Below are 16755 nucleotides of genomic sequence, written 5' to 3' on the forward strand. Positions count from 1 at the left end.
AAAGGTTGAGGCTGCAGTGAGCCATGATCCCACCACTGCACTCCAACCTAGGGGACAGAGCAGACACTGTCTCTTAAAAAAAAAAAAAAGAGAGAGAGAGAGAGAGACAGAGAAAATTATTGCCTCTGTGAAGCTGAAGCCCCGTCTTCACTAAATTGCTTGGCATTGTGTATTGAGATTTAAGAAGGTTTTTTAAATTTTATTTAAACTTTCCATATACTCCCTAGCTTCTTCCTTCATTTTAAATGTAAACTTTATATGGTAGAATCACATACATATGGAAAAGTAAACCATCCTAAGTATATGGCTTGATGAATGTTGATTAAATGAGCTTGCCTCTATAACTAGCACCCAGATCAAGAAACAGAATTTAATTAGAAACACAGTAGCCCCGTGGCCAGTCATTACCTCACATTTCATACATGTCCTGACTCTGAGCATAAACTAGCTTTACCTTGTTCTTTCCAAAAATAGGATTGTACACTTTGTATCCATGTTGTTGTATGAAGCTGTAATTCATTTATTCTTACAATTGTTTAGTATTCCACTATAAGGGCATATCACGACTTTTTTCCCTTTTATCAGTGGATATTTATGTTGTATCTAGATTTGAACTATTACAAATAACATGGCTAAGAATGTTCTTATTGTGTATGTCTTTTGCTTCTATCAGACATACACCTAGGAGTGTAATTGATGTTTTGTTGGATATGCATATATTCAGCTTTAGTAAATACTGTCCAACAGTTTTCCAAAATAGTTGCACCAGTTTATACTTCCATAAGCCAGGTATAAGAGTTTTAGTAATTCCAGTAGGGTATCTCAGTGTGGTTTTGATTTGCATTTTTTCTATGAGTAATACGAGTACCTTTTCATAGGCTTATTTGCTTTTGTGGATATCCTGTTATGTGAAGTGCTTATTCAAGTCTGTCCTCTGTTATTTCTCTATTAGGATAAATTATTATCATTACTGTTTGTGATGATTTTTCAGTGCTGCCATTGAGTAGGTTTTATTTCTACGTTTTTATCATTACTGATAATAAATACTATTAACTCTGATGCACTGGAGTAATGGGTTGGAAATAGGTGAATGAAAATCAGACAGACCTAAATCCCAGTGGCAAGAAATAGCTGGAACCTCAGATGGGTTCACACCTCCTTCCCCAAGGGTTTTGGGTAATTAGGTAGCAGATTAATGGATCTGTAAAAATAACTGTGACTTACCTTAGTCTACATGATGCCAACTGAGCCAACCAATGAATTAAGTTCTCTTCCATGCAATTTTAACAGCAACTTTAGCAGATTTCCCCCGCTGCCTGCCTGCCTGCCTTCCTTCCTTCCTTCCTTCCTTCCTTTCTTCCTCCCTTCCTTCCTTTTTACTAAATTTACCACATGTATCTGTTTAATAAAAGGTATATCAATAGTGAAAGTATTAGTAGATTATAACTTTTTAAAAGTTAGTTTATATACCCTACTTATTTCTAGGAAGAATTTGAAATGGCTTACAAAAAAAGGCACATAATAATTATGTAATTATAAGAGAAAACAGATGCTATAAGAAAAGAAAGTTAGCTTCTTAGCTTATAGCCTTGGTTCTCAAATTTCAGCATGCACCAGAATTACCTGTGGTCTTGTCAAAATACAGGTTTCTGGGCTCAACCCAGAGTTACTAATTCAGTAGGTTTATGGTAGGCATGAGAATTTGCATTTCTCAATTCCCAAATGCTACTCATTTAAGAACCACACTTTGAGAACCACAAGATCTAGATCACCTTTATCCATTTTGAGTATTTGGAATCATCATTGATTAATATTATATTTTTATTAGTCTTTTTGTGAGCCATATATTTCAGTGTCTGATCATACATAATAATAGCTATTATTTTTTATAAGGCTCATTATATGGCTATACAGGATGTGATTAATTCTATATCATATCCTGTATATTATCCTGTATATTCATATGTATTCTGAACCTTGGCCACATTAGAAATACCTAGAGAATTTTTCTATTGGCTCCAATATGGAGCCTTATCTCCACATATTCTGATGTAATTGGTTTAAGATAGGGTCTGAGCACTGTATTTTTTTGAAACTATCTTTGTGATTTCAATGTGCAAAACAAAATTGTAAGCCACTGATAGGTAAAGATAAAAAAATAGCCCCTTTTGCCAACAAGTAGCAGATTGTATCATTTGTGGCTTCTTTTCCATCAATGTGCCTAGCCACTCATTCTTTCTTTAATCTGTGTGGTATGTTTTTGGTTCTTGAGTATACCATTTTGTTCTTCTCTTAATTGAACTTCATCCTGTTTTTGATGAACTATTTCTCTAATCTATCAAGGTCATTTTAAATTCTATGTCTTCTAAAGCATTTAACCCCTGCCCAACTAAGTATCATCTGCAAGTTTAATGAGCAGATTTTCAATTTCCTAATTGAGACTGTGCTCATTAAGTTTTAATATTTTATAATTTTATTGCAAATTATTTCCAGCATGTGGGTGATGCTACGTTGACCTTGCCCTGGCTGTGCACATTTTCTTCATTATCAATGAACGTTTATTTAGTGCTTAGAAGTTGTGTGGTATTGAAACAAGTTCTGTGACTTCTAAATAATTGAAAATAAGTACTGAATCTGACACCATGTAGTTTGAACTCTAAGGAGAATATGTATATAACATAAGCTGTATGAGCAATACAGAACATATAAGCATTTAAACAGAAAAACTAAACGTTGAACGAATAGTTCATAGGTCTGTTCATAAGTCTGTAATGATCTTTACTATACCTGTATGGAAAAGAGGTTAAGTATGTAGGCTGCCACTTTACTAGCTGTGTAACCTTTAGCAAGTCACTTGCTTCTTGTGCCTCAGGTTTTTTGGTCAGTAAAATGGGATTATTATCATTCTAGCCTTGGTTCTTTGTGAGGCTTAAAATCCAGTAATGCCTGAAAACTTCTCAGTACAACCTAGCACATAGCAAGAGTTCAAGTAAATTAAGAGCCAAATGAGAAATTGATAGTAGAAAGTATTTTAGGTTAGGTTTGACAAGACTGATAATAATCCAAGTGACAAAAGGATGATTAGTCTCAGATCTACCTTCTTCAGTGACTAATTAAGCTAATGTGGAACCTTCCATTTTTACAAACTAGAGCTTATTTTTCTGTAAGCAAACAGTTTCGATTTTCATTCTCAATTTGCTATATTTATAATTGGAAAGGGTGCTTTTGCAGCTCATTATAGCTATTAAGTGGCAGAGTCAAGATACAAACTCAGAAATTCTGTCTACAGGTTGGTTACTGCTAAATGGCAGAGCAGAGGGAATAGATTGCCCCAGACATAAGAGGTGAGAGAAGTGAGAATCTATTTTAGAAAGATAAGATTCCAAAAAGAATAAAGTAGCTAGTGTTTGACCACTTACTACATGTCAGACACTATTGAGTGTATTATTTGCATTGTCTCAAACTGAGGCTTAGAAAGGTTAAGTAACTTGCCCAAAATCATAAAGCTGATAAATGACAGAGGCAAGAATTAAACCCAGATCTGTGACAGCAAATTCCATTCTCTAAATCACTTCAATAAATTGCCTTTCTTTGAATGGAATCAGGAGATTACTTTTTCTGGAACAGAAGATGCACTCAAAAATATCAGAAGTAGAGAGCAGAAAGATAAGTTGGATACAGAAGTTGTATTTACTCCCTGTTTTGTGACATATTAAATGGGAAAAGTCAGCTGAGGGATTTCTCTTCAGTTTAGCATGTATTTAAATTAGTTAAATAGCTAAAACGTGAAGGTGTCTCAGAAGGAGAAGGCTGGAGATGGCCTAAATGAGGGTTTTAGAAATAGAGATAGATTAGAAGGCGTCGGTTAGAAGGGCATAGAATTTATATACTTTATCTTCTTTTGTTCTTTGATTTCCTTAAAATAAGTAAATGCCAAGGGTGATCTCTTTGAGCCCATAAAAGCTAATGCTGTTTTTGTGAAACACACATTTTTATAGCACTTTACAGTTTTCAGAGTGCTTTCAGATACCATATTTTGTTTGATCTTAATATAGTGCTGGCACTTTTACAATTTTGTTTCTATTATCCTAAAACATCCATAAGCCTAAGAAATATATTTATAACAAATTGGATGGAAGACACACCTATTCTGGAGTTTCTTTGAATATACCTGTTTAAATGTGTTTATTTCGTTGTAAGTGACAAGTATAATTATGATCAACAATTAAAATATAGATATTACTCAGAAAATACCAGCCATTAGGCAGTGTCACCAGAGGATCTTTGCTTTTCTATCTCAAAAATCTCAATACTGCTACTGCTCAAACATGTTCAAAGCAGTTTTCCCCCATGCAATAGTTTTGAGTCCAAAAAATATCAGTATAACAAAAACTTATATTTTCAGATTTGTATTACTGTATTATTTGGAGTCACGAAAATCAACTGCATTTTGTCTGAAGTTTAGTGATTTATAAACACTCTTGATCTCATAAATTAGAATTACATAAATATCTGTGGTTCATGAGAGAGTAGAAGCCTCAGGTATCGAATTTCTTGAAAAGTTTTCTAATATTTGCCCTTTACTAACAGATTGGACAAAAGTTAGGCTTCGTCCAGTTTGTCTATTTATAAAAATCATTTTTAACCTTGAAATTATTTCTGTTTTTGTTCTTTAACCCAACTCGTTTGGTATTAGCCTCAGAACTAAATAATACAGTATGATCTGAACTATCCAGATAGTATTTAAAAAGCTAGAAAGCAGAATCATTTCTGCCAGACAGTAAAATATTTGTAATTTTCATTAGTAGCTACTTACCGCTAATAAAGAATTTACTTTTAAAAAAATCTTTTATAAAATGAAAATAAATGTCTAAATGTGTTCTTAAGGGAGATAATTTCTGTTCAGATACTTTACATGTATATATTCAGACATTTTATACCAAAACCAGAACTAGCTAATGTGTTTCATTCTCTCCATTCCCCACTTACCCACATCCCCAGATAATTATTTAAGAAATTTGAATGGTTAAATTAAATATTATTCTTACATGCTAAGAGTTTTTTGTTTAGACCTTTCCCATTATAGAATTTGTACTTAGCCTTGTTCTAAAAGAGACTGAAGCTTTAAAATGACTACATTAGCTAGGTGCAGTGGCTCACGTCTGTAATCCCAGCACTTTGGGAGGCCAAGACGTGGGGATTCTTGAGCCCAGGAGTTGGAAACCAGCCCTACGCAACATGACAAAACCCCATCTCTAAATACAAAAATTATCTGGGTGTGGTGGTGTGCGCCTGTAGTCCCAGCTACTGGGAAGGTTGAGATGGGAGGATTGCTTGAGCCTGGGAGGTTGAGGTTGCAGTGAGGCATGATAGCACCACTGCTCTCCAGCCTAGGTGATAGAGGAAGACTGTGTCTCCAAAAAAAAAAAAAAAAATTGACTACATTATTGCTTATTGTGGTACAATACTAATAATGTACCTGAAGTAAAGAAAACCCTATAGAGGTCTACTTAGTTTTGAATCCCAGCTTTGCTGTTTATATGCTGGTAGTTACTGAATCTCTTTGCACCTCGGTTTCCTTATCTAAATTATTCCTACCTTATAGAGTATTTGTGAAAACTAAATTAAACAAGCCATGCAAAGCACTATGCACTCAATAAAATGTTAACTGTTATTACTGATGATAATATTTAGTTCTGTACTAACAAGGATGTTGGCTGGGAAAGAGACTGTACTCTGGAAATATTTGAGTTTTGAAAATTTTAGGCCACTGTCATCTGCCAGGTTATACCAACTAGCCCCATTGTCCTGTGTTGCTTGAATATATTCTGCTTCTTGGCTCATTAAGAAGTGTTACTGGATAAGATCCATAGAATGTTTTACATGACTATGAGTGGAACTGATCCAATTTATGAAGCTTGACTGCAGAGGTATTTAATAGTGGCTGAGGTAACCCACTTTTATGTCATTTGATTAATTTTTCCATTTTACTTATAGTACTGTTACACCAATTTCAAGATGTTTTCAGTGTCCTGCTTTAAAAGTTTACTTCAAAAACAGTGTAATAGATATTCTCCTGTTTGATGTAAAATTATTTAGAAGACATGCAAGGTTGTAGCTCCTAATATAAAATGTTTAGATATGGTTACTCCTTCCTTCATACAATTACAGACATCTAGAGGTTGAATATCCAGGTGTAAAGAAGCAAGTTAATTTTTTACAGGTTGTATACATTTGTGTCATAGCAGTTGATTGAAGAAAAAAATGGATTTGTAAATAACACTTGTAGCAATGAAAGTAAACGCTGACTCTTAAGGTGTTTACAAATAGAAAAATCAAATTAGGAGGATTTTAATTTAATGATTAATTATTTTACTGGTATTTTAAAGGAATGGATCGATAATGATATTTGTTTCAGGCTATTAACAGCCAGAACCTTGGCTCCCAGAATTAAGAAAAGAAATCAGTTCTTGTTAATTAAACTTAAAGATCATGGCAGAGATCTTTGCGCCGTGAAGCGGGAGCCTGATCTATGGCTATTTTGTTCCATACTTGGTATAACGCAGTACACTGTTCTCAGCCAAAGCCCTATGTTGTCTGGGCAACTCCCGTTGCCATAGCAATGAAATTCTTTTGCGGGAGCAGGGCGAATGCTAATTGTAGCCATTTGTTGTTCCTTCTGTCGATCCCTTAACTAGCACAGTTGTAGAGCAGCCAGAGACTCTGGGTGAACAGCACGCAGTGCCCCCAAAAGCATTGCTGCTGAAGGCAACCGGCTGCTCTGCTTAAAAAATCATTTGAGCAGCCGACAGTGCTGACAGTGCCACTATGTGGGCAGAAGCACAGCTTGACTCAGACCCTGACAACTGTTGATCTGGGACTTAGAGGGAAAGAGAAGACTGTTTAAAACCTGTTGAGAAGGTACTGATGACATGGAGATTAATTTGACACCAGTCCCTCAGAGGTAGGTGCTAGGCATATCATAACAACTGTTTATACAGACCTGAGCTCAATATTGGAATGCCCAGAGGCTGTAGGAGACAGATCAGTGGTTATTCCTTTTATTTCAATCTGAAACTGCATTACCGTGGCCTACGGTAAAAATATTCATTTGGTTGGAACCAACCAATTGTAATTCACACAGGTATTAGATTCGGTTTGTACTGGTAGCTCCCTCCTCTCTTTATAATCCCTTATTTTTAGAGACTTATGATTTAACTGCCAAAAGTGACTTGAAGCTGAAAATCAACTCAACATAAACGAGAGCAGACCCCTTTTGAAAAATAAAAGGCAAAGTGATACCTACCAATTGCATGATCTTTCATGCTAGTTTAATTTGATAAAATGTTCTTAAACCTGGAAAGTAGTAATTGTTGTAAAACCTAATTGCTATAGGTACTTGGAGATGAAAATACTTATTATCATGGTAAGAAGAAACATGTGAGGTACTATTTATATTATTATATCCTCCCTTTGAAAGTGTATTGACCCATAAAAATGGTTAAGTTCATGAGGTTTTTGAAACCAGCTATTGTGTAAACAACAATAAATTTCAAAGTAGTTTTTTAGGTATAAATTTAACATATGTGCCTCTTAATTGAGTAGACTGATAGTGCATCCTAGCTGAAATGTTCTTAAAATTCAGGAGAACTAATACTGTAGGCTCGTTATATCAAGCTATTTCTTACTATTGCTTTATGGTTTTTTGTATTGGGAGAGTCAAAATCAGTAATAACAATGGCCCATTCATTACCACAGATTCCTCTTTTTATTGACCAGGAGGGAAGGAAGGTTTCAACTCAATGTGGTTTTCTTTTCCTTGAAAGAACTCCGTGTATGTTTAATGTTTGTATCACTTGTCCTGCTCTTTCCAGGGAGATAGCTAACAGAGTATCATGAAGGGCCCTGAAATAAATTAGTTTCTGATGATGGTGATCCTAATATGTCATTCGTGTGCATCAAACACTTGACAAATTAGTTTCATTAAAACAGATACCAATCCATAAATTCTAAGGAGAAAAAATTTGAAATTTATTTTTTGAAATTTTCTAAGACCTGTTTTTTCTTTGAAGAAATACCTATGAACTGTGTAACAAATACTATTTTTAAAATAGTATATACTTCTTGTTTGTGAATTGTGTATGCAAGGTATCTTGCATATAAAATTGTAAATTATATATGTGAGATACTCTTTAATAAGCCCTATTGGATATAATAAAAGGTTATTTTATTAAATCATCTACTTTAAAATATTTGGCGTTACTTTTTTTTTTTTTTTTTTTTTTTGAGACAGAGTCTCACTCAGTCACCCAGGCTGGAGTGCAGTGTCACTATCTCGACTCACTTCAACCTCTGCCTCCCGGGCACAAGCAATTCTACTGCCTCAGCCTCCCAAGTAGCTGGGACTATAGGTGCATACCACCACACCTGGCTAACTGTCTCACTCTCAGTAGAGAAGGGGCTTCACCATGTTGGCCAGACTGGTCTCGAACTCCTGACCTCAAGTAATGCACAAACCTCAGCCTCCCAAAGTGCTGGGATTGTAGGCGTGAGCCACCGCACCTGACCTGGCTTTAATGTTGAAACACTGCGTGCTCAGTGTGATAAAAGAGCTCTAAAATGTCAGAAATACTCTTAATTCCTCAGTCAACAGAGATTGAGATGCTTTCAGATTACCACCAACCGTGGCTTCTAGCTTCTGGCCCCCTCTAATATAAAATGCTTAGATATGGTTATACCTTCTTTCATACAAGTACAGACATCTAGAGATTGGTTGAATATCCAGGTGTAAGGAAGCAATTTAATTTTTTACAGGTTGCATACATTTATATCATAGCAGCTGATTGAAGAAAAATGGATTTGTAGATAACACTTGCAGCAATGAAAGTAAAGGCTGCCTCTTAAGGTGTTTACAAATAGAAAAATCAAGTTAGGAGGATTCTAATTTAATGATTTATTATTTTACTGGAATTTTAAAGGAATGGATCAATCATGACACTTTGTTTCAGACTATTAACAACCAGAAACGTGGATAGGTCTCCTATAGGATTCTGAGAACAAGTGAAGTCTAAAAGGTCTTTATAATGAGGCTGCACATCCATTTTTTTCTTGGCAGAGAGTATTTGTGTTTTCACAAAACCTTGCAACGTATTGCATGAGAACTGGTAGGAAAGATTTCCGTAATGATCAAGCCACAGCAGCCTTCTGGAGAAATAAGAGTAGATATTCCACCCTCACTCTGCCAAAGTTCTTTTCCCTAATGACCAAAGATCTGAAGGGCCTAAAACTGGAATGTAGGTTGAGGAGTGCTCTAATATCAAGAAGTTTTCTACAAGTACATAATATTCAAACTTATCAGGAAAGCAGCTCTTCTGGTACTGGGAACTCTACCAATGTTGTTCCGGGGGCAGAATCAGAGCCACTGCTGACACTCTGTTCCATAGTCTTCCAGTGTAAAAACCTGCAGCCACTTATCTTATTGCATGGTTTGTAGACCTTTGCTTTTAGTGGTGCAGCATGCTCTGGCTAGCTAAGCTCATTTGGGCCAAGACATAGCATTCTCAAATAATTTACAGTGGAAGGCATAGAGTCTGCAGGCGTTTAGAATCAGGCCACTTGATTATAGTGGCATTTATAAGAATTATTACCTAGGAAGGAAGAGTTGACTAGGTGGAAAAGAAATCCAGGAACCAAAATGGCTCTCCTTTCATTCTTGTGTGGACAACAGGACAGTCACTTCCTGAAGTGAGAAGAATGCAGTCATAGATGTCATTAAAATTTGACACATTGCCACCTTGAGGAGAGAGTGCCTCTATAGTAGGATGTAACTCAAGCCCAAGAGGAGATCTTGCCTGGGTGCTCATAAGGTTAGATGGCCCTCTCTTTCCAGCTTGACGTTTCTTAGGTCCCAATGGCCAAGGCAGGACCTGATGGCTTGAAAATACACTCCAATGGGAGAATGGGGGAATGAGTGGCCTGAATTTTAAAATTCATTTTTTAACCCTTACTTAAACCACTCATGCCTTGTCCCTCCTTTTAAATAAAGGAAACTTGAAGCAGCTACATCTCATGAAGATCCACTCACCTTCCTACCAGGAAAGCTGATGAGCCATTCTAGCAACATATGGGTGTAAATGGGCTGATTTAAAATACGTAGATGCAAAATCTGTAAATCACATAAATATTTATTAAAAGATTCATTCCCTCTTGATTTATGCCAGAGTCAAGCCTTACTAGGACATTGTCTGGAAGATCCTTCCCTAAGTGCACATGTTTCAGTGATCATCCCGAATAATACTGATTTTTTTTTTTCATATTGGTACTTGGCAATCAGTTATTTTTTAGTATATTTGTATTTTGTAGTTTGGTTTGCTATTATGGTTATTTTCTCAATCATTTTCAGCCAAATATACCTTCTTTGCAGCTTAGTGATGTTATCTGAATTATTTTTATTGTATGCAGCATTAAGCAATTTGCTTCTAAGAAAACTAGTCAAAAATGAATGTTTCCGAGTAATTATATATTCATAATTTTTTGCATCTCATTATGATTTTATAACTTGTGGGTAATAGTAGTTCAAGTTTTTACTTTTTAAGACTTAAATTCATTTTTCTCTTTGTCAATCGTTGTAGGAAAATGATGAGTCAAGCCAGAAACTATCACTATTTAAATTATAAATTATACATAATGAGAAATATGCTGTCAGTGGTTCCAAACCTTGCTATGTGTCATAAGCAAGTGGGCAGCTTCTTTAAAAAATACTTTTATGAACTTCATTCCAGACTTACTGAATCAGAATTTCTGGGCATGGGTGCCTAGGAACTGTTTTTAAACAAATTCCTCAAAAACTTGTTGTGTAGCTGAAATGTCTCTGATCAGGAAAGGAGGATTTTGGAGATAATGATCTGGAATAACTCTCACCTTTCAATGTCAAATTCCAATGTGAAAACAGGGTTAAAATCTTGAGGGTGACTATTCAAAACCCAGCTGGTGCTGGTTGCAGTGGCTCACACCTGTAATCTCAGCACTTTGGGAGGCCGAGGTGGGCAGATCACTTGAGGTCAGGAGTTTCAAGACCAACCTGGCCAACATGGTGAAACTCAATCTCTACTTTAAAAAAAAAAAAAAAAAAAAAAAGCCAGATGTGGTGGCACACACCTGTAATCTCAGCTAATCAGGAGGCTGAGACACAAGAATCGGTTGAACCTGGGAGGCAGAAGTTGCAGTGAGCTAAGATCGTACCACTACATTCTAGCCTGGGCAACAGAGCAAGACTCTGTCTCAAAACAAACAAAAACCCTGCTGGCTTATATTTTTCTTGTTGGTCCTTGTTTGATGTTTTGTTTTTCACTAAAAATAAAATATTTTTAAAGCTACCAGAATATAAAAGATATATACAATAAAATCATGCTAAATAAGTAATATTATTACTGACTGAAAATAAACATCAAATAAATGTAATGTACAACATGGACAGAATTGCTGTTTTTAAGATGTAAACATTGTTTAACAAGAACAGCCTGAGAGTGCAAAAAGAAAAAAATTATTGCACGAACTTAGTGATTAGAAATATTCACTTTCAATCCGTATCATTCCAGAATATTTACTCAGAGCTTGAAACGTATTTTTAACATTAGTGAAAACTGCCAAACAAGCAGAGCAGAGTAGTTGGGTGAAACTATTAGAATATTTCTTTGTTTAAGAAATAATTTTTACATATCCCTAAAGTATGCATTGATTGTATGCATTCTTTTTTTTTTTTTTTTTTTTTTAAATCAGTTTGCTAGTGACAGTTCACTGGAGCTGAGAACAATGCTGGATAGGCTGCTCCTCTCCAGCCTGCCTTCTCTAGCTAATAGCAATACATTGTTTCAGTGAAGTCCGGGCTTCTGATTAACCAGAGCATTATGAATGACTGTTTAACTTAATCTGTGTTTGCATGTGCAGCCTTACCTCATATGTTACATATTCTTGAGAACTGGCAACCATTGGCTTTCAGGTAATTCTCAGTTGTGCAAGGAATATCTCTATTACACACACTAGTCATTTTTTTTTTAGTCAATTGTCTTTCTCTACCCACTAAGATCATGAGAAAACTCAACAACCTTGGTACACTTGTCTGAAATACCTCTTCCAAGATATTTTGCTGATCCCCTATTGGAAATGTCATTCTCCAGATATACCAGAAGAAATTACTAAAACTTTAGTATTCTGTTTTTAAAAGATAATTAACCTCTAGGTTAAACAATTCAGTATTCACACTCAAAATAGTACTGGCCCCTGCTGTGTTGTTTTTTAGTCCCACCTCCCTTCTCTTTTGCCTTCTCTTTCACATTCTTGCTTGGTTCTTGTTAAACATGCTGACAAACCTCAGGCTGTGTGTTAAAGCTAGAGGAAAAAGCAAAGCAAACAAATAACCAAGTTTTTAAATTCTTCCTTTCTGGCAGGCGAAAGTTGTTCCTGTGAAAGCAACTATAGCAAGAAGCCTTCTTGAAACAAAAAGGCTCCAAGTCTTAAGGTTATCCGTAAACTCTACTCTAGCTATTTGTACTGTCATGCAGACCTATGAGGGGTGCGTCCAGGGTGAGAGCATTCTCTCCCTGAGTGTTCTCATCTACTCGGTGACTCTTCCCTCAGGCATCCCCAACATGGTACATCTCTATCCTCTTAAAGTGCTTTTGCCTTCACATCTTTGGTCAGTCACCCTGATTGGAATTTTTTTCTCCCTTGTCCAGGTGCACTGTTGGTTCCAAAACTCTCTTTCAGATGTCGCCTTCAAGGCCCACTCTTGCTCCACACCTGGCCAAAGAAAGCTAACCAGGGCTGCTCTGTGCTACAGTAATAAGTTATACCTCTGTTTAAACTTGGTTAGTGGTAGTTATAGTTGTCTTTCCTAATAGAGAAGGAGTCCCCAATCTTTTGGCTTCCCTGGGCCACATTGGAAGAAGAAGAATTGTCTTGGCCCACACATAAAATACACTAACACTAACGATAGCTGATGAGCTAAAACAAAAACAAAAACAAATCACACACAAAACTCTCATAATGTTTTAAGAAAGTTTACGAATTTGTGTTGGGCCGCATTCAAAGCCATCCTGGACTGCAAGTTGGACAAGCTTGTAATAGAATGTGCCCTCTTGGAGGGCAGAGGCCATCTTCTTCATCACTGATTCCCTAATGCCTAAGAGAATACCCAGCACCCCAGCACATAGTACATATTAACTGAACTTGGTGGACATTATTTCTACTCATAATGTCATCTATCCTTGAGTCACAATTTTCAGATAATTAACCAATATAATCTGTGCAATAATTGGATATCATGTCATCATCTGGCATCAGATTAATTCATAACTATCATTAAAATTTGGGGTTTTATTTTTGGTGATTGTTACTGTTATTATCTTACTGAAATATTATATACATGCAGAAAATGCACAAGTCATAGGACAGAGTTCAATGTATTTTTCTCAAAATGAACGTATGTGACCAGGACCCATATAGTTGTTTAGAAATATAGAAACTTAACTCCCAAAATAAAAAGTTGATCCTAACAAATTTAATGTAAGAATAGCATGATTTGCCACCATTTTACTTGATTATGTGTGTATATGTGTGTATTTTGAGACAAGAAAGGGACAGTGATGCCTGTGGGGTGTAGACTTTTTTCCTCTATTAAAGTGCTTTTTTTATTCTCCCTATTGCAGTCCCTTGGCAATTTCAAAGGAAACTGAATTTAAATATGCTTTTCTAGCTGCATTTAAATGTATGTAAATGGATTGTAAATAAAAACTTTAAAGGAAATGAAAATGCTTTACAAATATCCCATTAATTCCCCAAGCATCCTATGTAACGCTGAAAAAGGCAGTTGTCATAGAATCAAAAGGGCTAGAAGAGACCCTTCAGTAGATCTGTGAAGGGTCATTAGAGAAAGATAATATGCCACTTTTTCTTTAAAATGTTCAGAAAAGGAATATTTGCACTTTTGCTTGGCAGTTCTTAGTTTGGGCTCTCACATAGACCTTTAAGGGGTGAGACCAGGGTGACAGCACTCTCTCCTTGGGTGTTCTCATCCACCCCCAACAAGGTACATCTCTGTCCTCTTATCTCACCTCCCAAACTCCAGCCCAACTTGCTGCCCCATGCTGGAAACTTCCTCCTTTGCCTTACTCACGACCACTACTACATACATACCACATTTGTCACCAAGCACAATTTATTGTATCTCCTTAAGGTTGCTAAAGTCTGGCCTTCTATCTCTTTAAGTGCCACTGCTTCATCTCAGGCCGTCTTCATTTCCAGACTGCTTTGTTGTGGTAACATCCCAATCATTCTCCCTTCCTCCAGTTGTCCTCTTATCCATTTCATTCCTTCATACTATCGCTGCCAAAGAGATCATCAAAAAATACAAATATTTTCTTGAACTCTCTGTGTAAGTTCCAGTAGTTTAGAATGTGAATTCCCCACGTGATTTTGTTCGTGCCTCCTAGGCTGATTTCATCCCTCTCCATCGCCAGATTACACTGCCTGGCTATACTTGAGCCATACTGATGGTTCTTGAGCCATACTGATGGCTATACTGATGGTTCCCAGTGTGATCCACACTTTTCAACTCTGTACAATTCTTTCACCTTCTAGGAATGTTACCTCTTTATTTCATTTTCCAACATTTCATTAAGATTCAAAATGTGATGTTCTCTTTGAAAATGTGTACCCCAAAATCTACCATTTCTTTATTTCTGTTGAGTCATGTCAACTTATGAAGGATGAATTGTCAAAGCTACTTAAATATCAACATAAAATATAAGCATAAAAAGTAAAAACAGGACCTACTGTGTAGAAGAGACATGTCTTGATCTGCTTCTTTTCTTTTCTTTTCCTTTTATTTCTTTTCATTCTTTCTCCCTTTCTTCCTTCCTTTCTTCCTCTCCTTTCCTTTTTCCTTCCTTCCTTCTTTTTTCTCTTTTTTCGTTTTTCTTTCCTTCTTTACTTTCTTTTCTCTTTTCTTCTTTTAGCAGCATCCATGGTTACATCAGAAGCCAGCCCTTTTAGATTACTACTCATCTGTGGATTGACTCTAAAGTTAGTCATAAGAACCAGAAAAATCCTCCCTATTATCCAGAAGGATGCACAGATACATCAGGAAGAATATAAACAAACAGTCCTTCATAAGTTCCCCACAGTTTATCTGCATGACTGTCCGCTTTTTGTCAAACCTAAGTATAAAAATATGCAACTTTTCCTGTTTCTTTGGGTCTTCATTTCTGAAGTTTCACCTGTCATGTAAAACTTATATTAAATAAATATGTATGTGATGTGATTTGGCTATGTCTCCCAAATCTCACCTTGAATTGTAATAATCCCCACGTGTCTAGGGTGGGGCCAGGTAGAGATAATTGAATCATGGGGGTGGTTTCCCTCATACTGTTCTCATGATAGTGAATAAGTCTCATGAGATCTGATGGTTTTATAAATGGGAGTTCCCCTGCACAAGCTCTCTTAAGGGGCCATGTAAGAAGCCCCTTTGCTCTTCCTTCTTCTTCTGTCATGATTGGGAGGCCTCCCCAGCCATGTGGAACTGTGAGTCCAATTAAACCTCTTTCCTTTATAAATTACCTAGTCTTGAGTATGTCTTTATTAGCAGCATGAGAAAAGACTAATACAATATGCTTTTCTCTTATTAGTCTGTCTTTTGTTATAGGGGTCTCAGTCATGAACCATGCAATGGTTAGGAAGTATTTTACCCCCTACATCATTTTGAATTTATTTAAGATGATATCAGTTGTTTAGAATTATAGAGTGGAATATCTTATTAAAAGTTGTATTTTGTAACCCTCTTTTTTCTCTTTTCTTTTCTTTTTTTTCTTGCTTTGTTGCCCAGCCTGGAAGTCAGTGGTGCAATCATGGCTTACTGCAGCCCTTACCTCCTAGGCTCAAGCAGTCCTTCCACCTCAGCTCCTGCCTAATTTTTTTTTTTTTTAAACAGGATCTCACTATGTTGCCCAGGCTGGTCATGAACTCCTGGGCTCAAGTGATTCCACCTTCTCAGCCTCCCAAAGTGCTAGGATCACAGGCATGAGCCATTGCGCCTGCCCCCCAACTTTCTTAGTGCTAACAATACTTATAGTTTTGTCTTCTGTTTTTGTCTCTCTGAAATACACTTAAATCTGTAATATTTTCATTAGGTGGAATATGAGAAACTCATATACGTAGTGCAATAGCATAAATGCTACAAGAATATAATTTTTCTTTCCCCTCTATAGATATTCACTTAGATTTTTTATGTGTTTGTTCTCTATAGATACACTTTTCAAAGTATCCATATAATGAAAGGAAATTCAAGAAAAAAGCTCCCCTTTGTATTTCTTCTTTCCTAACTGCTCCATCCCTTATACTCATTCATTTTCTTTCAGAAAACACCTGCTTTATTTTAAAGTTTTCTTTTAGTTGATCATGTTTGTCTTGTCAGGAGTAACAGTGGGTCAAGCTGTAAAAATAACCCGTTAACAGCCAGAGTGAGGCACAACAAATAACTAGTCACCCTGCTTTCCTACAATTCCAGGTCACCACTTACCCTCACCTCTATGTGCTCATCATCCTTATTGTTTCTTTTCTCTTCCCAGCCTTGGGTATAGATTCCTTGAGCTGTTCACCAACCATCTTTGAGAAAATGGCCTTCATGCTTTGGGGCTACACCTTCTTTGTTCATCTCTTCTTACTTATTTCCTCATTTCCTGACCCCTATTCCTTTATAAA

At 36.3% G+C, this 16755-nt stretch overlaps 1 protein-coding gene and 1 long non-coding RNA gene across 8 annotated transcripts in view; one reads left to right on the plus strand and one right to left on the minus strand.

Annotated features, from left to right (window-relative positions):
- Positions 1-16755, plus strand: part of LOC105485577 (diaphanous related formin 3) — a 498294-nt gene that overhangs the window by 401647 nt on the left and 79892 nt on the right. Inside the window, exon 28 of one of the 7 annotated variants that reach the window (XM_071081266.1) lies at positions 12447-12517. The exons of the other annotated variants lie outside the window; for them this stretch is intronic. Within the exon in view, the coding sequence (XP_070937367.1) occupies positions 12447-12493 (47 nt within the window). The 3' untranslated portion in view covers positions 12494-12517. The remainder of the gene's footprint in view (positions 1-12446; positions 12518-16755) is intronic. 7 annotated transcript variants of the gene reach the window in all.
- Positions 14231-16730, minus strand: LOC139359098 (uncharacterized). Its single transcript, XR_011614755.1, has 3 exons — positions 16580-16730; positions 14833-15063; positions 14231-14382 (listed from the first exon to the last, which is right to left on the minus strand). It is a non-coding gene; the product is annotated as an uncharacterized lncRNA (long non-coding RNA).

The sequence above is a fragment of the Macaca nemestrina genome, chromosome 16 (genome assembly GCF_043159975.1).
Source record: "Macaca nemestrina isolate mMacNem1 chromosome 16, mMacNem.hap1, whole genome shotgun sequence".
In the NCBI taxonomy this organism is placed as follows: Eukaryota; Metazoa; Chordata; class Mammalia; order Primates; family Cercopithecidae; genus Macaca; species Macaca nemestrina.